This window comes from Dama dama, chromosome 23, assembly GCF_033118175.1.
Source record: "Dama dama isolate Ldn47 chromosome 23, ASM3311817v1, whole genome shotgun sequence".
NCBI lineage: Eukaryota > Metazoa > Chordata > Mammalia > Artiodactyla > Cervidae > Dama > Dama dama.
Window position 1 is genome coordinate 14,427,220 of NC_083703.1, and position 23,297 is coordinate 14,450,516.

Here is a 23,297-nt window from a genome sequence, read left to right on the forward strand (position 1 = left end):
ATTTGCAGCCCCTTTGTAGAATGTAACCACCACAGATCACACAAATCTACTGTTCATGTGAACATATAATTAATATGTGGCTATGTGGCAAGCCACCTCAGAGATTAGTGGCTTAAAATTACTGTTGATACTCTCATAATCCTGCAAGTTGGCATTTGGGGTTGGCTCAGCAGTGCGGTTCTTCTGCTGGGTGTGGATATACTTTTTCCATCAGTTAGTATGGTCCATGGGGTTGCAAAGAGTCGGACACGACTGAGAGACTTCACTCACTCAGTGATCAGTGGCCTCCCTTGTATGTCTGATGGGTGTGACCAGGGCTCTGAGCGATGCATTTCTCACCTCCCAGAGTCTAACCCAGGCTCATTCACACTAGGGGGGTTGCAGGTCTCCCAGGAGCAGCAGGAGGGCAAGCCCCAGTCTGCAAGTGGTTTTCAGTCCTCTGCCGTCACTGTTGGCAACTCTGATCCATCAGCCACGGCAAGTCACGCAACCACCCAGATCAAGTAGGCTCCACCTCCTGCCGAGACCTAGAGTCACCCATAGAAAGGGCATTGGGGCATTGGGGCAGGGAGGAAGGGATCCCTCTGATACTCAGAAGCCAAAGAGGCAGTGCTGACTATTACCTGGAATGGGCATGAAAGGAAACAGAAATTCAGAAAGACTAAGCAACCACACCACCAGTGGTGGGCAAAGGCAAGTCACACACGACTGCATGATGGCAGAGTTTCTCTTCTCCGTCTTTTCCCTTCTGATAGACCACTGGCTGATTTAACTTGTTTGACTAGTTCTGGGGATGGAGAATCCACAGTAAGATTAGCCTCATTGCTACAGGAGAGCAACAACTGCCGTCATCTCTCTCGGAAAGGATTCCATACCCTGTGCATAGTCTTAACTGTCGTGAGTGTAAGAACGTCCTGGTGGAAGTGACTTGTGAATGTGTGGGGCTCGATTGTGGATTTGATCTGCACGAAAGGCTTACATCCTAGGATATGGAATCTTAGTTGTAATAGAATTTATTCTGAAAGACTTAAAGGCAGATGATTAAAATATTAGAGATATTGACATTGTCTGGAGAGATCTCCTTGTATTTATTTCTTTCAAAAAAAAAAAAACAAAACACAGTATTACCATAGCTGGGCCCTATTATGCTGTTGTAATCATAGTTGCACCAAGAAGGGTGATTAACGATAGCAATTTATTGTATCTGAGGAGGAGAGAAAATAGGAGATGTTGTTGTTATCATAAATCATATCATAAATAACCCAGAAGAAGCACTCAGAGCGCCCGTGTGGTGTCAGCAGCCAGCCCTCTCAGGCGCGCTCGCCCAGGGTGTAGCCATAGAAACCCCAAAGTCATACTGTTATCTTGGCCTCGCTGCAGTTATGTGATACAACACTATTAACATATAGATTAGGCCATTTATAATACCAGGTGTCATTTCAGGTTGGCCTGCTTATATAGCATTTTAGTTTTTTATTGTGCCAAATGTTAGTGAAAAAAGGGCTTTTCTGCAGGTCAGTGTATATATAGGTATTTGTAATGCATCAGCTTCACTCTGCTATTAATTTATTGTGTTATTGATTGGTTGTACCGTATGAATTGTCATGGCCTAATTGTCTTGTCTTTGTTAGTAATTTCATTTCTTTTTCAGGAAAATAGCTTGGTTTTGATAATACCTACGCACTCATACATGTTGAGCTGTGTTTTAAAGGGTCTAATTTCAGTCACATCATAGACAGGACAATTTTTAAAGTATCTTATGAAGAGACAGATGGGCTGCAAAAAATTGTTTTGTCCTCATTTGGAACTAAGAGAGAAAATGTTGGCTGGACTGGGTGGTTTTAATGCTGCTGCTCTTCCTGCATTTCCAAGGTGTCCCTTGTCTGCCTGACATTCTCCAGCTGCCCAAGGTCTTTGTCCTCGCCCCATAGCATCCCGCTAGAGCCTGGCCCTCCTCAGAGCAGCACCCTGGGTACCAGACCCTCTCCATCCTCAGCATTCCATCAAATTGCTTCACTGAAGTTTCACTTATTCAGAGTCTCCTCACCTCAAAAAGTAGGGTAGACTCAATCATTTGTCAGGCTTACAGTCTTAAAAATATTCCGGCAACAGTATTTTAAAAAATACAGCCCTTATCCAAGACATGAATCAAGTGGTCAGAATGCCAAGCTCTGAGGCGTATGATCAGAGAGATATTTAGGGGCAAAAGGGCTCTGTCCTGCCCTGTAGAGCACCCCCCTGCATGTGGAGATGGCCCTAATATTAGAAATCTTCAGTTCTTTGAAGCAGGAGTCAGATGTCAATCTTATATTTTGCAGATGGGGAGACTCAGGTCTGAGAAAGTAAGTGGGCTGTCCTGGGTCGAGTTGCGGCTCTGGAAACAGGCCCCAGAGTTCATTTCCATCAAGCTTCCTCTATGATCGACCTTGGGGTTTCTGTTCCCATGTCCCTGGATGTGACAGCTTGGGTACCGTATGCCAGTGACTGCCACAGAACTTGAATCAGTGGCCACACAGTGTGGTGGCTTCTTCAGGATAGGAAGTCGTGTCTTATTTGTATGTTCCTAGGACCTAACAAGGTGCTTGCTCTGCTGGTGTTTACAAGGCTCTTGGAAGGTGAACCAATAAATGAGTGATGAGTAAGGAGTAAATGAATGAATGTAAGTAGTATTGAGTCACTCCAACTGGTTGTAATAAACATACCTAATATATAGAAAGATGTGTTCTGAAAAGCATCCATTTTAAATGAATCTTTTCATATCTATTATGAAAACATTAGTATGCATAATTTAATTAGACAGTGGGAAAGTTTGTGTCATTGTTGCTAGAAATTAATTTCTGCATGTACATTTCTAAAAAATTACAAGAAATCTAGTTTTAAGTACATTTAGTTTTTGGTGAGATGTATAGGTAGCATTTTATTGTCCTTATAAAGTTCAGAAGCACAAGTATATTTTCTGCTTGAGATCATGCATCTGTATAGTTAATGAGATAAAAACCTTTCATGCCCATGCAAACAATTTCCTAACATCCATCAGCTTTTAAGATTATAGTATTTCTTTAAAGGCATTTATTATTCTGGTTTAAAAGATTTTTCTTAAAAAAGATGTTCTGAACCAATATTTTTAATAACTTAGAAGTGTGTTAGTCATTCAGTCGTGTCTGACTCTTGTAATTCTGTGGACTGTAGTCTGCCAGGCTCCTCTGTCCATGGAATTTCCCAGGCAAGAATACTGAAGTGGGTAACCATTCCCTACTCTAGGGCATCTTCCCAACCCAGTGACTGGTCTCCTGCATTGGCAGGCGGGTTCTTTACCATTGAGCCACCTGAGGAGCAGGCACACGTGCATACGTTAGACCAAAAAGGTGGCCGTAGAGAAGTTTGGGGAAGAAACATGTTTTGCTTGTTACTTCCCTGGGAAATGTAGGAAGTGTGGATTATTTATTTGTGTCATCAATGAAGGAAGTTGGAGTGGTGTTTGTAGTGTCTCCCCGACTCCGCTTAATATCTGTGGAGTTTTTAAAACAATGGACAGCAATATAGATCCATTTGTTTTCTTACATATCATTAAAAGAATCTGACAATTGTTCTGCACTAGCAAAATATTGATTTGGTAAATATGGGTAAAAGCTATTTGTGAGTAATTTGTAGCACTTAGAACTTTTCTGTAAGTTTGAAATTATTTCAAGTTGAAAAATTTTCACAATCAGATGTTGACTTGAGATCATTGATTGTTTAAAGAGAGATTAACTCCATCTTTTTCTGCATGTTGTAATATTCTGCTACCAATTAAATATATTTTAAATGATATTTCTAACTGTGCCGATAAATTTGTGCTGAATCATTCATATTATTGCCTATTGTTCCCTTTTTGACAAATGAAAAAGTATTGTTATATATGGACAGCGTTTGACAGAATGAGAAGTTACTTCTTAATATGTCAGGTTTTTACTTAGATTGGATTATAGTGTTCACACATTTTAGTGAATTTATATGAAGAGTAAGGTTCTTGGTAGTGGACATGAATCTCTCCCAGTAATTTAACATTAAAAAAAAAATAATAGGGGTTCCTACCCTGGTTTTTATGTTGTTCTTCATATGTCATTTTTTATGGCCTTTTTTTTCTCTTAGAAGTGTAGGACTTAATCATAATTTATGGTAGTCTTTGATGAATGACAGTGCTAGTAGTCAGTTATAACACATATCAACATTTTGAGTAAACCCTCTCACAGAGAATAATAAGATCAAAAGTCATCTGTTACCTTTAGCCAAATCTTAGCATGAGCAGGAAGGGAAACACCAGTTTTGTAAATAATTCCTTACCCTACCTTTGGCAGCATGACCGTAACACTTCCAGAGAACTAGCCTCCTTGAGTAAAATTTCTGTTATCCTTCCAGAGTCTCCCCAACAGCTCCAGACTGCTCTCACTGCTGGATGGAGTTATTAGGGCAGATGACCGCAGTGATTGTTCACTTGACCTGGAGACGCTAACTCCGGACTTGCCCTGTTGTTACGTGGTCTTAGAGAGATTATAGTGAGGAGAGCTGTTTTTTTTTTTTTTTTTTTTTTTTATCTTCTCAAAAAGGATTGTAAAGTCAATTTTAAAAGGTATATCTCTATTATTGTTCAGTGTTTTTATTTAGTGGTTTGAATACTTACCCAACTCTAATTAGCAATTACTTTTCACTGTTCTCACAAGATAAGCAATACTAGGGTGTCCCCATCTTCTCGATCAAGAACCTGAAGCACTGAGAAGTCAAAAAGAACTTATTTTAAATGTCACAGTAGTTTTCCTTGAACTAGTTTTTTTTTCCCCAATATTTGTTTGTCACATGGATGCAGAAGAGTCTTTCCCTCTAGTTTAAACATTTTTAAACAGTAGAAAGTGAGTTCTTAGTTCTCTGGAAATAAAAAAATCTTTAAAATACTTCTCATATCAAGTAACATCACCTATTTGACTTTGGAGCACAGCTTCTGTTCTTGTATCTATATTTGTGTTAAATTAGAAAGAGTTGTGACTCAAATTTTTTATACTATTTTTTATACCTTTGTGTAGTAACATGTCAAAAGATCAGGTATCTTGTAATATTAAACTTCTGTTAACCGAATTATATGCTATTTTATAATAAAGCTGTTTTCATGGATAAGTATAGGAAAATGCTAAAAACCACTTTTAGGGCACTTTCCAGATTTTTTGTGAATTGTGCTCATTATACACATACACACAATGAGCACTTCCTTGCCATTCACCTGTAATCAAGCTGAAATTAACCTACAGGGGGGAGTTTGGGTGACAGTTGAGAATAAACCATTCAGTAGCTATTACATATTTATCTTATTCCAGACTCTTAGACCACAGGATTAAAATAACTCATGTAATAGAAAACCAGACACTAATTATGCAGAATCATCAATTAAGTCTGTGTTTGAACAAGCATAAGCTAGATCAGTTGTATTCATTTGTTTGCATTTTGTAATATTTTAAAAATAAAATATACTTGCTTAAGTGGAAAACTTTCAATACCAGGAGAATGGATAAATAAGCGTGGTACATTTTTATAATGGTGAAAATGAACCTGCATGGACATAGGAGATGCCCAGAAACATATTGTTAGGGGGGAAAAAGAGCTGAAAGATATTATAGTATGATACCACTTACATAAAGTTCAAAAACAAGTCACTGCATACAAATGTGGTAAAACTGTACAGGAAACAAGGGAAGGACAGTAAAAAGAAGAGGAGTTACCTGGAATGGGGTGGAGTGGAGAGAGGAGAGCATCCATCAGAAAGTGACCAAGGGGCGTCTTGATGGTGCTGCTAGGGTGGTCTTAAAGTTGGGTGGTGGTTTTACAGGTACCCATTCATCGTTATGCTTTATGCCTTGCATGCAGTCACACTCTGTTATGTATCTGTTTCTAATTCAGAAAACTGTTATAAATATTTTCACACTTTTCCTGTTCTTATTAAAGCTTAAGTCTTTCTCTTCCAGCAAAATTCCCTCTTCCATTTTGATTAATTTTGATGCCACCATTGAAGCTTTCTTATAAAATCTTTAAGTGTAAAATATTTGTAAATTAAATTAATTTTTAAGCATTTTTATAATTCACTTATATTCCTCTAAACGACATAAAGCTTCTAGATGCATATAAGTTAATAGGGACTGGAAATAAAAACATGAAAATTAAACATTAAAAATAACAGAAATGGAATAATCCTCCCTAGCTGGTGGAGACCCACTTTGAATCAAGCATTATGTTAAAAAATTTTTTTCACTTAAATGTAAGCAGCCATCATAAATTTTTTAGTACTTTCTGAGTTTCTTATACAGTTTTCTTGTGGCCCCCTCCATCTCTGCGTCATCTGTTCCTTCATCCTGTACTTCTTCATTCCCAGTCTATCCAAAACACTACCTCATTTGTCAGGTCTTTTCCCGGTCTTGACACAGAGGTAATCTGTTTCTCCTTTGAGCTGCTTTGACACTTGGTCTGTCTCATGGTCCTGATCACTTCCCACATGCTGTCCACCTATGCGGTGTCTCCTGCTGAGCTGTAAGGTCTTTTAGGTTGTGGTTTATTCCTGACTTCCTCCAGTAGCCCTTTCAGCCTTTATCATCGTGCATGGTAGATGCAGCGTAGTTAATATTGTGCGGGAGGAAAGAATATGACCCCACAACAACTTGGTCAGGTTGGCAGGGCAAGTAACATTAGCCCCTTTTGAGAGGTCAGAAAACAGCCTCCGAGAGGTTGAGAGACTGCCTCGGGCCCATTGCTCTGCGATGCCTACACGCCTGTGGAAACACCGCATCTCTAAGGCCACGCTGAGTGTCTTTCATGTCACCACACCACTTCTCAAAGTGGCTGTCCTCAAGTCAGCAGACGGGAGAAAGAAGTAGCATATGAACTATTAAAAAGTATTCTTTTCTGTCATTTCTGAGGTTAGTAGTTTACATGCTAACCCATCTCTCGGTTTTGAGAGGGGTGTGTGTGCACGCATGTACACAAGAGGAAGAGAAGAAGAGAAAGGCAGTATTTAGTCAAGTTAGGAAAAGAATTAAGGAAGCAGAGGGCAAAGAGGAAATCCTTAGCAGACTTCAGATCCTGCATTTAGGGCCACGTCGCTCAGAAGGAAAACAGTTCATGTGTCTCCTGTCACTGGTCGCCATTCCTCAAACAAAGACGGCACACGTATTTGGAAGGTCCTAGAAAACTTAACCACTCTACTCTCTAACAACTGTCAATAATTTCCTTTCTTTCCTAGAAATCATGTCTTGAAGTGTTGTTGTTTTTTTTTATCCTTAGGGTATTTTTTTAATATATATATTCTAATAACACTTCTTTTTTCTTCCTTCCTCAGAAGAAGAAGAGGAGCAGGTACCCACAGATGGAGGCACGTCAGCAGAAGCCATGCAGGTTCCCTTGGAAGAAGACGACGAGCTGGAGGATGAGGAGATTATTAATGATGAGAACTTCTTGGGTAAGAGACCTCTGGACAGTCCGGAAGCTGAAGAAATGCCTGCGATGAAGCGGCCACGCCTGCTGAGCACCAAGGGGGACGCCCTGGACGTGGTGGTACTGGAGGCTCGAGAGCCGCTCAGCTCGCTGAACCCCCAGAAGATCCCTCCCATGCTGTCCCCCGTCCACACCCAGGACAGCACAGACCCAGCTCCTCCATCACCAGAGCCGCCAATGTTAGCTCCAGTGGCAAAATCACAGATGCCAACTGCAAAACCATTGGAAGCAAAGTCGTTTACACCCAAAACAAAGACTAAAACCAGTTCTCCAGGACAGAAGACGAAATCACCCAAAATGATTCCGTCACCAGCCATGGTCGGAAGTCCCATTCGGTCTCCAAAAACCATATCCAAAGAAAAGAAATCTCCTGGACGTTCCAAGAGCCCCAAGAGCCCCAAGAGCCCCAAGGTCATGACTCACATTCCCCAAGTACCTGTCAGACCTGACACACCCAACAGGACTCCTTCAGCCACAATAAGTGAGAAAATCAGTAAAGAGGCTATTCAGGTGAAACAGATACAAGCACTGCCTGATGCTGGGCGACTGAACAATGAGAGTCAGCTCAGAAAGGCTGTCATCACTGACAAGACCATCGACGACTCCATCGATGCTGTGATCGCACGGGCTTGCGCGGAACGTGAGCCCGATCCTTTTGAGTTCTCTTCTGGGTCCGAATCAGAAGGAGACATTTTTACCAGCCCTAAGAGAATTTCAGGTTCAGAATCTGCTACCCCCAAAGCCTCCACCTCCTCCAATAATTTCCCCAAGTCCGGGTCCACCCCTCTGCCTCTTTCAGGTGGAACTTCAAGTTCGGACAATTCGTGGACAATGGACGCATCCATCGACGAGGTGGTTCGGAAGGCCAAGATGGGGACCCCTCCTAGCATGCCCCCCAGCTTCCCTTACATTTCCTCCCCTTCGGTCTCTCCTCCCACCCCCGAGCCCTCGCACAAGGTGTACGAGGAGAAACCCAAACCACCCGCCTCCTTGGACGTCAAAAAGAAGTTGAAAAAGGAACTGAAGACGAAGATGAAGAAGAAAGAGAAGCAGCGAGATAAGGAGAGGGACCGGGACAAAAGCAAGGAGAAAAGCAAAGAGAAGGAGAAAGGGAAGGAGAAGGAGAAAGACAGGGAGGCCAGCAAGGAAGCCAAGTATCCCTGGAAGGATTTTCTCAAAGACGAAGAGGCCGATCCCTACAAGTTTAAGATAAAAGAGTTTGAAGATGTGGATCCAAAAGCCAGGTTGAAAGATGGGATGGTGAGGAAGGAAAAGGAGAAGCACAAAGACAAGAAAAAAGACCGAGAAAAGGGCAAAAAGGACAAAGAGAAGCGGGACAAAGAGAAAGCGAAAGAGAAAGGCCGCGAGGAGAAGCTGAAGGCCACCCCGGCCCCGCTGGTCCTGCCCCCCAAGGACGTGGCGCTGCCCCTGTTCAGCCCCGCCGCCGCCATGCGCATCACGGCCGTGCTGCCCTCCCTGACGCCCGTGCTCCCCGAGAAGCTCTTCGAGGAGAAGGAGAAGCCCAAGGAGAAGGAGAGGAAGAAGGACAAAAAGGAGAAGAAGAAAAAGAAGGAGAAAGAAAAGGAGAAGGAGAAGAAGGAGAAGGAGAGGGAGAAGGAGAAGCGCGAGAGAGAGAAGCGGGAGAAGGAGAAGGAGAGACACAAGCACGAGAAAGTAAGCGCCTTACCTTCGGGGCCCTTTGAACCCTGTCCCGGTGGGAGACGCAGGCAGAGCCAGCAGCGGTCTGTCCGACCAGATGTAGATCACCCGCGGCTTCACCGGAAGCTGGCCTGTAATGTGTTTACAAAACTTAATTTTAATTTTCAAACCCATGAACCTGTCATCAGCCTCCCCCTCCCCCTGCCCTGCCCCACCCCCGTACACCAGAAAACATTCAAAATTCATAGCCTGAGAGGAATCCAATCCACAGGCCATCATATCTCTGTTAGCCGCACTAATCTCTGGCTAGTTTAAAAAGATCTGTAATCTCTTCAATTGTAAGTAGTATTTTTTTTTAAATTATCAAGTCTGCTGCATACCGATGTGTACCCAAATAGCAGATACCTGGAAAAGGCAGCACCTCGTTTTCTCAGAGCAGGCAAAACCATGGCCCTGCCCTCCTAAGAGGACAGCAAGGTCCACGGGTCCTCGCTCCCTCATGTGGCTCTCTGCTTGGTGAGCCGTTTTGCAAGTATTTAAGGTCATGCCTGTCTTCTACTTTCTGTAACACGGCTTATCCTTCTGTTTTCTGCTTTAATAAGATGAGGACACGTCTTTTGAGTATCTAGCTCATCTGATAGCCTGGTTAGTGGGGAGAAACTAATGCTGAATATTTTCCATGTAAGTAGCTCAGGCTTCCATAGAACACAGTCTAAGAAACCGATGAATTGATACATCCTGCGGGAAGGACCTTGAGCCCTGGGGCACAGGGTGGGACCTCTGCCTTGAGAGCTTTGCTCTCTCCCCACCATTCTTTGGATTACAGTGGTTCACTGGTTGATCAGACAATTTCTTTTAAACTTTCTTAAAAAGTGTCCAAGTATTCCTGCTGCCATACACACAGACCCTCAAAGAGCCTCTCCCTGCCCTCTGGGAGCATCCCTCTTTGAGGCTGGCCACAAAATCATACCCAGTAATTTTTCCCACATGGTAAAGTGTGCTGTATTTGACCTACAGCAGCTCCATAATCCATACTTTTGCACTGATTTTCATTTCAGACTTAACTGGGAAAATTAGTTTAGCTGATGAGCTCACCAGGATAATCTCACATTTTCCTGCCTAACTTTATTCTTTCTCTGTTCCCCTTAGCTATTATTCTAAAACAGAAGGAAGTAGAGTGGAAATTCTGAAATTAATAACTGAACATCAGCAGGTTAACAAGACACAGAAATCCAACTCTTTTTTGTCCATTTTTGAAATCGCTTTATTATTGCATTATTTTTCCGTGGTACCTGGAAGATTTTAAAGCACCTCCACATGCCTTAGTTTCTCCCCTGACACCCATGTGACATGGGTCCCATGGGTATTGTTACCAACATTTATGGATGAGACATAAAGATGCCTCATGTTTATGGATGTTTATGTTTATGGATGAGAAACAGCCTGAGCGACTTGTCCAGGATTGAGGTCACAGCCAGCAAGAGCCAGGTCCTTTACACACAAAATTGACTTCCCGTTTTGAAATGTTTACGGTAGTTAGCCGCTTGTCCATTAGGTACATAGTAACTTGGCAGAGGAGCCCTTAGCAAATCAAGAGTATGCTTGCTTTCATCACCATCTCAGGCCTGGAAAGTCCATGGTGGGGGACCTAACACGTCAGGTTAGCTGGTAAAACGACCCCTGCCTTTGGGAAGGACCGGTCCCTCAGACCATCGTCGTTGGAGGCTCAGTTACAAGCCACACAGATTTCACCTAACAGAGGTAATCAGGTCCTTGTATCAGTTTTAATGGTTATGGAGCAGTTTTTAAAGATAAAAACTTACCAAAATCAGGGCTTTACAATTAATAAACATTGCTGTCTTTGGAGTTAAGCCCGAGTTCCCACCCTGACCTTTCCAGCCTGTGAGCTTGAGCGCCTGGGCAACTTGGGTGACTGTAGCCCTCCTCACCATGTTCCCTGGGGCAGCCTGCTGCGCTCACTTTAGTCTTACTTCTCTTCATGTATGTAAGACTTAAGTGGGGTTGAAGAGTGGTCTCCTCGGTTCGAACCTCTTGACAAAAGGTCCCCGGCATCTTACCTTTCTGTTGTAAGTATACTGTTGACTCATTTCCATCGTGTTCTCATCAGCTTCCATGATACAGTAGTGAAATGAGGGGCTTTTAGTAAATAAAATCTAACCTCAGTAAGAAGGAGGGTGGGGGGGGGGGGGCGGGAAATAGGCCCTTCCTGTTTCTTATAACTGTCTGTTCCACAAGGAAACTAGTAACTTCATGTTAAATGAGTCTGTTTGCGTTTATAGACGCTTCCTCAAGCCCACACCCAGGGCTATGGAGGCATGAACTGAACTCTTTTACCAAGAGCCCGAATGCTGTTTCATTGTCCCCACTGGATCCCACTTGTGGTCCCCACTGGACCACAACTGCAGATCGTCTGTCCATCTGTTTAATTTTTAAACAGGTTATCAGTGTTAAGACTATGTTTCTGAATGGAAATAATGTAAAGACCTTCATTGTTAAGAAAGACAGCAGAGTAGTTACCAGTTGACATAGTTGAGCATCTAAAATGTTAGGTTATTAAATTCAGCTTTCCACCAATACTATTTTGGGGTGTTTTTCTGATATATTACCATAGATAGCTATCTGAACCAGTGCTGGCTGAACTTGCTGCCAGTGGCACACATATTTAGGTTTGTGTGTGTGTGTGTATGTTTAATGAAAGAAGTTTAACATTAAAAAAATAGAAAGTAAAAACTTGGCCAGATTATATTGACAAAGCTGCCCATTACCTTTGCAGAAAGTCCCTGTCAGAAGATAAACTTTAAAGCTGGAATGCATGAAAGAGTTCCAAGATAGAATTTAAATTTAAACTGATTCTTTATAGATAAGCTTTTAAAAAATCCACCTCTTTGCTTCAAGTCAGGATTTTAAAAATAAATTTCCCCTTTAAATCTCTTGAGCGATTTTCATTTTTTGCAAGGCCGCACTGCTGGTGTCCTGGAAAAATGGAGAGTTAGAGCTTTATCAGTTGGTGCCCTGAGGTATGTGGCAAAGAAGCTAAATCCTTGAAGATTAGCAAAAAAAATGCAGCACATGGCAATAAGGGGCTTATATGACTACTAGTATTAGTTCAGGTGAAAGAAGTATTGCTTATACATAAAACTGGACAAATCCACTGACAATGTATTTTTAGTTAGCTACAAAGGAGTCTTATATTACTGGACTTTGCTTCTTTAGTGAATTGGGAAGCTTAGTAATCCACTGTAAATGCTCTTCCACGCGCCCCAATTCTCAGCATCACTCTAAAGTACTCTTCTTTTATTTTAACCCTTACAAGCTCCTCTTTCCCCTGGATTTTGGCTTCATGCCATTAAAAGATGGTGTCAGTCTTACTGTTCAAGAAATCGAAGCCATTGTCATCCAGTGTGTTGACTGCCATGGCATGGGCACATGAGAAGTCATTGCACGATTATAGGAAACGTCCCTGTGTTTTCATCTGGGCGGCCGCTCAGATAAAGTCAGTGTGAACAAAAGTCTGGAGAGAAATTTTTATTTAGAAACTGTGCTTTCTCTATCGACATTGTTAGCATCCTTATTAGTCTTTTTCTATGCTTGCTTGAGTTTTATCTTTCAGTTAAATCTGCTTTGACCTCTTTAAGAATGAAATGAAAGTATTTAACTATTTTTCAGTAGGGTTGCCATATGTCCTGGCTTGCCTGGGACAATCCAGTTTACACCTGTTCCGTGGTATAAATAACAGCTCCTACTTTCGCTGTCAAAGTTCTTTCTGGACGGGGTAGTCACCCTAATTACAGGGAAAACTTTGAGCTGAGGTAACAGGTTCTGAGTCGTTCATTAATTCAGCAGTTCTACTAAATATCTGTTGTCCTCAGGGCACATTTATACCATTTTTAATCTGACTCTTAAAATAGCTCTGCATTTTTGTTTTCTTTTGCTTTTACATATTGTATCATTTAATTTTTTTTAAATAGTAGGTTGTAAATAGACCAGCCTTGATTCTTTTTGTCCTGCCAAGTCATTGCAGTCAGCCTCAAAAAGCCAGCAAGTTTAGTTGAATGGAGGTGAGTCCGACATTGATCTCAATTTCCATATAAGCTAGTTAGTTTCCCATAGGAGGAAAAACTGTATTTTACACTCGACCCTAGCCATCTCACAAGTATGTGTCACTCATCATAAAAGACATTGACAAAGAAACTGAATAGTTCCGTGCAGGACATCAGCATTACCATAAAAAAAGACCCAAAATATGTGGCAAAGAGTCACAAATAGTGTGGTGTAACAGAGTATGAATTTGGGAGCAGAGAACTGAATTTCAGTCATTTACTAGCTCTGTAACTCTGGCCAAACCACTCAGTCTTTCTGAGCCCTCAGTTACATGTGAGTAATGATTCCTTCCACACTTAGCTTAGAGAGTTATGGAGATCACACGGGATTGTGTGTAGTATGGGACAGACTTTGTGAAGTGCAATGCGAGTAAGTTGTAATTATTGTGCAGTGTGGTCATAGGAATGGACCAGAGTAAAGTGAGAAGCGTAATGATACTAAAGAAGATTTTTTTAAAGATAGGGCAAGCAGCTTTAATTTTTTAATAAAGCTTAAGGGGTTTCAATAATAGTATTGTGGGTTGAAGGAATATGGAATATTACTTCTAATACTCGCATCACTTATGAGTGTATGTGTGAGACCCTAAAATATTTTAGAATTGAAGAAATTTAGGAACTTTATATAATTTTTCATTAAAAATTATAAATTTCATATATAAATTTTCATTAAAAAACTGTATTCAGTCCTAGTTTTGCTACTTTTGTGACCTTAAAACAGAAAAGGAAAAGGAAACAGAAAGAAAGGAAAAATGGTTGTTTCGTGTATGATCATTCTCTCTGTAAAATGGAAACCATAATACCTACCCCACCTGTTTGTTAAAGAACCTGAATGAGAACATCTGAAAAATAACCAAATGCAATGCCTGGCAAGAATTAAGTGTTTTATAAATGTTTCTTTGCTTGGGACATATTTATTTTCCCACAGGTAACCCAGAATGGTGAGAAAAATACAGAAACCTTAGTTGTTTACAAAATAGGCTAGACCATTGGTCCTCAGGTTTGTGTTAGATATAGACCTCGGTGTTCAAAGAATCAGAGAAAGTGAATACAGAGGTTTTGCCATGGGTCTCTCTCTGCCTCCACCCCAATGACCCTTGGTCCCTGAAGCTTCATGGAAACCACTGGATTAAGAATCGGGCAAAAGTGAGACCATTTAGAGGAGCCGATTTTTGTGGGGGAACTGATAAGATTTAGATGTGGTACAATCTTTCTAGAGTATTTAGTTGAAAATGTCCAGTAGACAGCATTATATTCTGGTGTTACTTCCAGTCAGTGCTGGTGAAGAGAGGGTGATTTTGAAGACATGACATATTGAAAACTTTTACAATTGAATCCGTGAATGTGAATGAAGTCGGTGTCGGGTGACGAGAGGAGAGGACCCAGAGAGGTCAGGCCAAAGAAGAGGACTTTGTTAGGGTCAGGGAAGGAGCATGGTGAAGATCTCAGTGGAGAAATAGACAGGAACATTAGGGAAGAGTGAGTGTCTAGAAAGAATGACTTTATTGGGGCCAGAAAGTAGAGTGAAGTTGGGTGAGGAGTGAATGAGAAATGGAGAAGATGAAGTAAAGACTAGAACGTGTCATCAGTGAGAGGGTAAAGGGGAGGTAAGTTTTTTAAATGAGAGTTGAGCGCGTTAGAACGCTGGAGGAAAATAATGAACTGTGAAGGTGAAGATGCCACAAATAAGGAGGAAGTTTCTTTCAAAGGCTGGAGGTGATGGACTCTAGTGTAATCGTGGGTGCAGACATTTGTAGGGAATTGGAGGAGTTGTGTGCCCAGTGGTTTCAGCATTTTTTCCTGTGGGGTTTGTGAGCAGAAGGGGAAGGAAATCATGGGATGGGTCTTAAAAGCTGTAAATGTCTGAAATCATTGCTTCCGATTAATTCTTAAAATATACCTTAAGCACTTATGTGTCAGACCCTACAACAGGCATTGGGAAATAGCAATGCAAAGAGTGGTCTCCACTCTTACCTAGTTTAGCAGAGAATCCAAATAGGCAGACAGTCTTAAAGGCACAGATGAAATTGGAGTTTTGATGGCAGAAGCTGGAGCCGTTTTAAATTTTTTCTTTGGAATTAGTGCTCTGGGGAATGATTTCAGATTGGTCCTGGACAGATGGTGAAATGACCGAGAGGCAGGGAGTTGAGGGTGCTTGCAGGATGAGTGGTTCATTCAACAGATGTTGGTTGAGTACCACCTGTGTGTCATGCACTGCTCAAGAGAATGAATGAAGTCATAGATCTTGATGTGACCGTGGATTTAAAAAAAAAAAAAAAAAACTCAAGAAGGGGTCAGGTTAAAACATATAAAAAAAAAGGTCGGTTTGATCAATGTGCAATGTATTGTTTCTCTGAGATACTATTGGATTGACCCGGAAGTTCCTTTGGGTTTTTCCTCAACATCATAGGAAAAAACCATGATGAACTTTTTGGCCAATGGCAATGTTTTGAGCACTGTGTTATAAACTCCTTCCCCTTGAGAACCACTGCACTGCTTCTTTTCTAACTTCTCTTGAGGTTGAAATACATAAATCAGAGGCTGGCACCAGTTGTCGCAGTGACTAGCAGCGTCCTCCTGCCGAGCCAGGGATGTTGACACGTAGCTGAGTGGGTCACCCACTCAGCAGCAAACCACCCCACCGAGAACGCCCGTAAAACCTGCTGAAAAACTGTGCTGCAGATGATTCTCGTTTTGTTCAGTTAAAATACTGATTTTACCACAGAGGATCTTCAAGTCAGAAATCGTGACAAAGTCCTTTCAACACCATAGTTCATGTGTATGTTCCCTCTTGATTATTAGCTCAGCTATTCGAGCTGGTATCTTCAACTTACTCAGCAGTCACTGCCTTCACCGTGAATGCTTTCTAAGTAAATATGTTTTGTCGCTTACACTATTTTAGATCACTTTTCTATTAGTCAAAAAATGAAGCAGTTCAGTGCTGTAGTTACACTGGGTGTGTCGGTTTTCCTATGTGGCATGATAAACGTAAGGTGAGTTTAACATTTTTCAAGACCCATAAATTTTATCTTATAATGGAGCCCCTGCTGCAGTTTTTTCCTGTTATATATTAAATCTGACAGTCACGTAATTTTTCCACTGAATGACCGAAGCAACAATTCTTGTTTAAAAATTCTGACAATAAAATCTGAGAAATTAATCAAAACTAAGCAAATACAGAAATAGCTCCCATATTTAAAGTGTTTAAAATTTGGGGAATTTCTCATGATGCCTGAGTCTTTGAGAAATGAAAACGAAAGAGCCCCAGGTTAGCTTTACCTCTAGCACCTCAGCCACATTTGAAATTCAAAAGCCGTCAAGTTTGTGGGGATGAGGGTGTAGGAGAAAACGAAGGTAGTATTTCTGTTGAGAAAAGTGTAGTTGACTCTAATGTACTGTCTTCAACAGATCAAAGTGGAGCCCGTGGTCCCAGCCCCAAGCCCGGTTATCCCCAGACTGACTCTCAGAGTTGGAGCCGGCCAAGACAAGATGTAAGTATTGACGTTCGGTATAGCGGGCAAGAGATTGAACGTACCTTTTACTCCTCTTCCCTAGCGGGTTAGAACTCGAGGATCTTTCCAATGTGGACGTGTGCAGTCAGGCTCTATTCCGAGAAGGCTTCATTCTAAAATGTTTATTGGTTTCTTTCTCAGAGTAAATGCTTACTGCTTTATTCAGCACATAGGAGCCTTTCTGCCCAACCCCAGCCCTCTCGCCCCCGTTCTTCTCTTTTAAAGACTAATACAGGACATTGTTTCTGCTTAGTTTGTGAGGCCCCAGTTATCTGAAAAATAAGAAACTGTATTGAATGGACTGACTGCCCACATTACACCCAGGTGGACGTAGTATTAAACCTCCTCAAGCGTGTGTTCTCTGTCAGCAGGACAAAGAATGAAGATTCTCTTCTTGCTCAGATGGCACGTGGTTTTATTCTGTGCATGTAGAACAAGGATAATGCCAAAAGCTTGGTCAAGCACTGTATCAGTGACAACTGAAGTCTGGATTATCCACCCCTTTTTTTTAAGTGAGAGCTGGAAATGTAGACATGGTGTTTACTGTTTATTTTCTTTATTTCATGGAATCATCACATCTGCCTATCCTTCTTCAAAGTAAATTTGTTGGCTGTGTTTCTTTATTCATTTTTGTGATATGAATTAAGGCTTACAATGCTCTTATGTGATCCTAATAAGGTGATGAACACTGATCTTTTTTTTTGGCAAATCATGTTGAAAATCATTCATCTAAAAATCATACTATGCATCATTTCAGTGAATTTTGTAAGCTCAGAGTACAAATTTACAACTGTATTTTTACCAGTAAAGCCTAAAGATGGATTAGTGTATTTACATCACAAGCAATCAAATGTTATATAGAAAATAGGTTCACAAGGCATTTAACTTTCATTCCGTTTTTAACCATAAAGATCAAAGTAGGAGCCATGAACTTGTTTCTTTAGTAGGTAGAGTAGACAACAGGAAGTTTGCTTTGCATTCTCATCGTTCATTCCATCTTAGAGTTTGTAGTGTGTATTTTATGCAGCCACTGCTTCTGTTAGTTCCAAACGTAATACTGAGAAAAAGTCCAGCATCATTCCGATGAATGATGGTGTAGGGCAAACATGGCCTTCTAGGAGAGTGTGTATTCTGATGATTGAAAGAAGAAAATCTGGTTAGTGCTTTTCTTGTCTAAATTATCTACGTAATTTCCACATTGCTTGTTCTGGTTGTGCCAAGAGAGACCCAGACAGTAGGCTGTAGTATTACTGACAAGCTCAGAAAATGGAACAAAAATACCATAGATTGAGCTCTTTTTAAACCAAATACTGTGCTGATGCCCTTCTACCTTCCCTACAAAAATTTTAATCATGTCCTTATTATTAGAGAGCAGAGAGCTAGTTAGCACAGGGACCCAACCAAAGCACCTGTACCTGCCATCTCCTTAGAATTCCTGTCCTTGGGTTCATTTCTCTGAAGGAAAGATACTCTTACCTATCTCTGGACAAATACTTTTCTCCTACTCATTCATATTTTATTCTAGTTTTGTCCTAACTCACCATTACTTCACCTTTCCTTACACATACAAGTTCGGCTTGCTTATTCCTTTAGAGGAATAAGATTTTTAGAAAGGCATTGATAGTAGTATTCATCACATCTGCCTTTAAGCATCTTTCAGTTATTTGGTTGACTAATTCCTTTTCCTCTCAATGAATCACTCATATACCTAAGATATTGGAAGTTGTGAGAAATAGATCCTATGACTCTGGAACAGAATGTCCAGTATTAGGGAAATTATAGTACCCAGACAGTCTAGACAAATTGTCCTTGAAAGTATAACGTTATATAACGTGAACTTTCTGATATTTAGGGAAATAACTCCCATATCATATGAATAATCAATCATTTGACCAAAGTCAGAAACAAGGGAATATATATTTATAATGAACAAAGGAGTAAACTAAGTGAAATATATTACATTTTAAACTTGAAAGAAAAAGAGGTCCAAGTCACATGTTGTTGTTGTTTAGTCGCTAAGTCCTATCTGACTCTTTGCAACCCCGTGGACTGCAGCACGCCAGGCTCCTCTGTCCTCCACTGTCTCCTGGAGTTTGCTCAGATTCCTGTCCATTGAGTCAGTGATACAATCCAACCATCTCATCCTTTGCTTACTCCTTCTCCTTTTGCCTTCAATCTTTCCCAGCATCAGGGTCTTCCAGAGAGTCGATTCTATGCATCAGGTGGCCAAAGTTTTAGAGCTTCAGCTTCAGCATCAGTCCTTCCAGTGAATATTCAGGGTTGATCTGCTTGCAATCCAAAGGACTCTTAGGAGTCTTCTCCAACTCTGCAATTCAAAAGCATCGATTCTTTAGCACTCAGCCTTCTTTATGGTCCAGCTCGCACATCCATACATGACTCCAGGAAAAACCATACTTTTGACTCTATGAACCTTTGTCAGCAAAGTGATGTTTCTGCTTTTAAACATGCTGTCTAGGTTTGTCACAGCTTTCCTTTCAGGGAGCAAGTGTCTTTTAATTTTGTGGCTGCATTGACTGTCTGCAGTAATTTTGGAGCCCAAGAAAAGAAAATCTGTCACTGCTTCTATTTTTTCCCCTTCTCTTTGCCCTGAAGTGATGGGATTGGATGCCGTGATCTTAGTATTTTAAATGTTGAGTTTCAAGACATCTTTTTCACTGTCCTCTTTCGCCCTCATCAAGAGGCTCTTTAGTTCCTCTTTGCTTTCTGCCATTAAAGTGGTATTATCTGCATATCTTATGTTGTTGATATTTCTGCCAGCAGTCTTAATTCCAGCTTGTGGTTCATCCAGCCCAGCATTTCGTATGATATACTCTGCATATAAGTTAAATAAGCAGGGTGATAGTATACAGCCTTGATATACTCCTTTCCCAATTGTGAACCAGTTCATTGTCCCATGTAAGGTTTTAACTATTGTTTCCTGACCCACATGCAAGTTTTTCATGAGACTGGTAAGGTTTTCTGATATTTTCTTTTCTTTAAGAATTTCTGCAGTTTTTTTTGATCCACACAGTCAAGGCTTTAGCAGAGTCAGTGAAGTGTAGTCAATTAAGCTAAAGTAGATGTTTTCCTGGAATCCCCTTGCTTTCTCCATGATCCAAAGAATGTTGAAAATTTGATCTCTGGTTCCTCTGCCTTTTCTTTTTTGTGTTTGTTTTTTTTTTTTTTTTTTTTCATTTTTGTCATTTAATTCAGAAGAAATTCAAAGAACTGAGTGTCCCTACTATAACAAATCACTTTTCATTTCTGTTTGAGTATTTATGTGAACAAGATTTCTCAGTGTTTCCATTCACCAGTATTAGAAATATAAATTGATATTGATAACACCACATTGTAAATCAACTATACCCTAATAAAAAAATTTTGGGGTGGATTTTTATCTTTTTTTAAAATTAATTTAATTGGAGGCTAATTACTTTACAATATTTTAGTGGTTTTTGCCATACGTTGACGTGAATCAGCCATGGGTATACATATGTCCCCCATCCTGAACCCACCTCCCACCTCCCACCCCATCCCATCCCTCTGGGTCTTCCCAGTGCACCAGCCCCGAGCACCCTGTCTCATGCATCCAACCTGGACTGGTGATCTCTCACAATGGTAATATACATGTTTCAATGCTATTCTCTCAAATCATCCCACCCTCGCCTTCTCCCACAGAGTCCAAAAATCTGTTCTTTATCTCTGTGTCTCTTTTGCTGTCTGGCATATAGGGTCATCATTACCATCTTTCTAAATTCCATATATATGCGTTAATATAACTGTATTGGTGTTTTTCTTTCTGACTTATAATAGGCTCCAGTTTCATCCACCTCATTAGAACTGATTCAAATGCATTCTTTTTAATAGCTGAGTAATATTCCAGCTATTACTGGAACATTAATTCCAGTAATTATACAGCTATTCCTGGATAATTCATTATCCATTTGTCTGCCTATGGACATCTAGGTTGCTTCCATGTCCTAACTATTGTAAATAGTGCTGCGATGAACATTGGGGAAGATGTGTCTCATTCAGTTCTGGTTTCCTTTGTGTGTATGCCCAGCAGTGGGATTGCTGGGTCGTACGGCAGTTCTATTTCCAGTTTTTTAAGGAATCTCCACACTGTTCTCCATAGTGGCTGTACTAGTTTGCATTCCCACCAACAGGGTAAGGGGTTTCTCTTTTCTCCACATCCTCTCCAGCATTTATTGTTTGTAGACTTTTTGATAGCGGCCATTCTGATGAGTGTGAGATGGTACCTCATTATGGTTTTGATTTACATTTCTCTGACAATGAGTGATGTTGAACAGCTTTTCATATGTTTGATAGCCATCTGTATGTCTTCTTTGGAGAAATGTCTGTTTAGTTCTTTGGCCCATTTTTTTGATTGGGTCGTTTATTTTTCTGGTATTGAGCTGCGTGAGCTGCTTATATATTTTTGAGATTAATTCTTTGTCAGTTGCTTTGCTTGCTTCTTTTGCCTTTTCTAAACCCGGCTTGTACACCTGGAAGGTCTCAGTTCACATACTGCTGAAGCATTGCTTGAAGGATTTTGAGCGTTACGTTGTGAAATGTGAAATTAGCATGTGAAATGAGTGCAGTTGTATGGTAGTTTGTATGTTCCTTGGCATTGCCCTTCTTTGGGATTGGAATGAAAACTGACCTTTTCCAGGCTTGTGAGCACTGATGAGTTTTCCAAATTTGCGCACATATTGAGGGCAACACCTAACAACTTCAGCTTTTAGGATTGAAATAGCTCATCTGGAATTCTGTCACCTCCATTAACTTTGTTTGTTGTAATGCTTCCTGAGGCCCACTTGACTTCACACTCCAGGATGTCCGGCTCTAGGTGAGTGACCACACAATCATAGTTATCTTGGTCATTAAAATATATTTTTTGTATAGTTCTTCTGTGTATTCTTGCCACCTCTTCTTAATCTCTTCTGTTTCTTGAAGAGCTCTCTAGTCTTTCCCACCTTATTGTTTTCCTCTATTTCTTTGCATTGTTCATTGAAGGCCTCTTATCTCTCCTTGCTGTTCTCTGGAACTATGTATCCAGTTGGTTGGCGCTTTCCCTTTCTCCCTTGCTCTTCACTTCTCTTCTTTGCTCAGCTATTTGTGAAGCTTCCTCAGACAGTCACTTTGCCTTCTTGCATTTCTTTTTATTTGGGAAGGTATTGATCACTAGCTCCTATACAGTGTTACAAACCTCCGCCCATAGTTCTTCAGGCACTCTCTACCAGATCTAATCTCTTGAATCTATCTGTCACCTCCACTATATAATCTTAAGGGATTTGATTTACGTCATACCTGAATGGCCTAGTGGTTTTCCCTGCATTCTTCAATTTAAGCCTGTATTTTGCAATAAGGAGCTCATGATCTGAGCCACAGTCAGCCTCAGGTCTTATTTTTGCTAGCTGTATAGAGCTTCCCCATCTTTGGCTGCAAAGATGCAAAATAATCCAGGAGTTGGTGATGGGACAGGGAAGCCTGGTGTGCTGCAGTCCGTGGGGTTGCAAAGAGTCGGACACAATTGAGTGACTGAACTGAACTGAATACTGATGCAAAATGATCAGTCTGCTTTCAGTATTGACCATCTGATGATGTCCATGTGTAAAGTTGTCTCTTGTGTTGTTGGAAGTTGTTTGCTATGACCAGGGTGTTCTCTTGGCAAAATTGTTAGCCTTCTCTCTTCTTCATTTTGTACTCCAGTGCCAGACTTGCCTGTTATTCCAGTTATCTCTTAACTTTCTACTTTTGCATTCCAGTCCCCTATGATGAAAAGGACATCTTTTTTTTGGTGTTAGTTCTAGAAGATCTTGTAGGTCTTCAGAGAACCAGTCTACTTGAGATTCTTCAGCATCACAGGTTGGGGCACAGACTTGGATTACTGTGTTGAATGATTTGCCCTGGAAACAAATCAAATCATTCTGTCACTTTTGAAATTGTACCCAGATACTGTATTTCGGACTCTTTGATTGACTATGGGGGCTACTCCATTTCTTTTAAGGGATTCTTGCCCACAGTAGTAGATATAATGGTCATCTGAATTAAATTCGCCCGTTCCAGTCCATTTTAGTTCACAGATTCCTAAGGTATCGATGTTCATTCTTGCTATCTCTTGCTTGACCATATCCAGCTTACCTTGATTCATGGGCCTAACTTCCAGGTTCCTATGCAATATTGCTCTTTACAGCATCGGACTTTACTTTCACCACCAGGCACATCCACACCTGGGCGTTGCTTCTGCTTTGGCCCAGCCTCTTCATTCTTTCTGGAGCTATTAGTAATCGCCCTCCACTCTTTCCCATAGCATATTGAACACCTTCCCACCTGGGGGGGGGGTTCATCTTCTGGTGTCATACTTTTTTACTGTTTTATACTGTCCACGGGATCCTGGAGGCAAGAATACTGGAGCCGTTTGCCATTCCCTCCTCCACTGGACCACGTTTTGTCAGAACTCTCCACTGTGACCTGTTTTGGGTGGCCCTACATGTCA

The 23,297-nt window shown here is 41.0% G+C and overlaps 1 protein-coding gene across 1 annotated transcript in view; it reads left to right on the plus strand.

Annotated features, from left to right (window-relative positions):
- TAF3 (TATA-box binding protein associated factor 3) overlaps positions 1–23,297 on the plus strand; it is a 119,169-nt gene that overhangs the window by 76,404 nt on the left and 19,468 nt on the right. The window contains exons 3-4 of the mRNA XM_061126045.1: positions 7,355–9,183; positions 16,695–16,777. Of these exons, the coding sequence (XP_060982028.1) occupies positions 7,355–9,183; positions 16,695–16,777 (1,912 nt within the window). The remainder of the gene's footprint in view (positions 1–7,354; positions 9,184–16,694; positions 16,778–23,297) is intronic.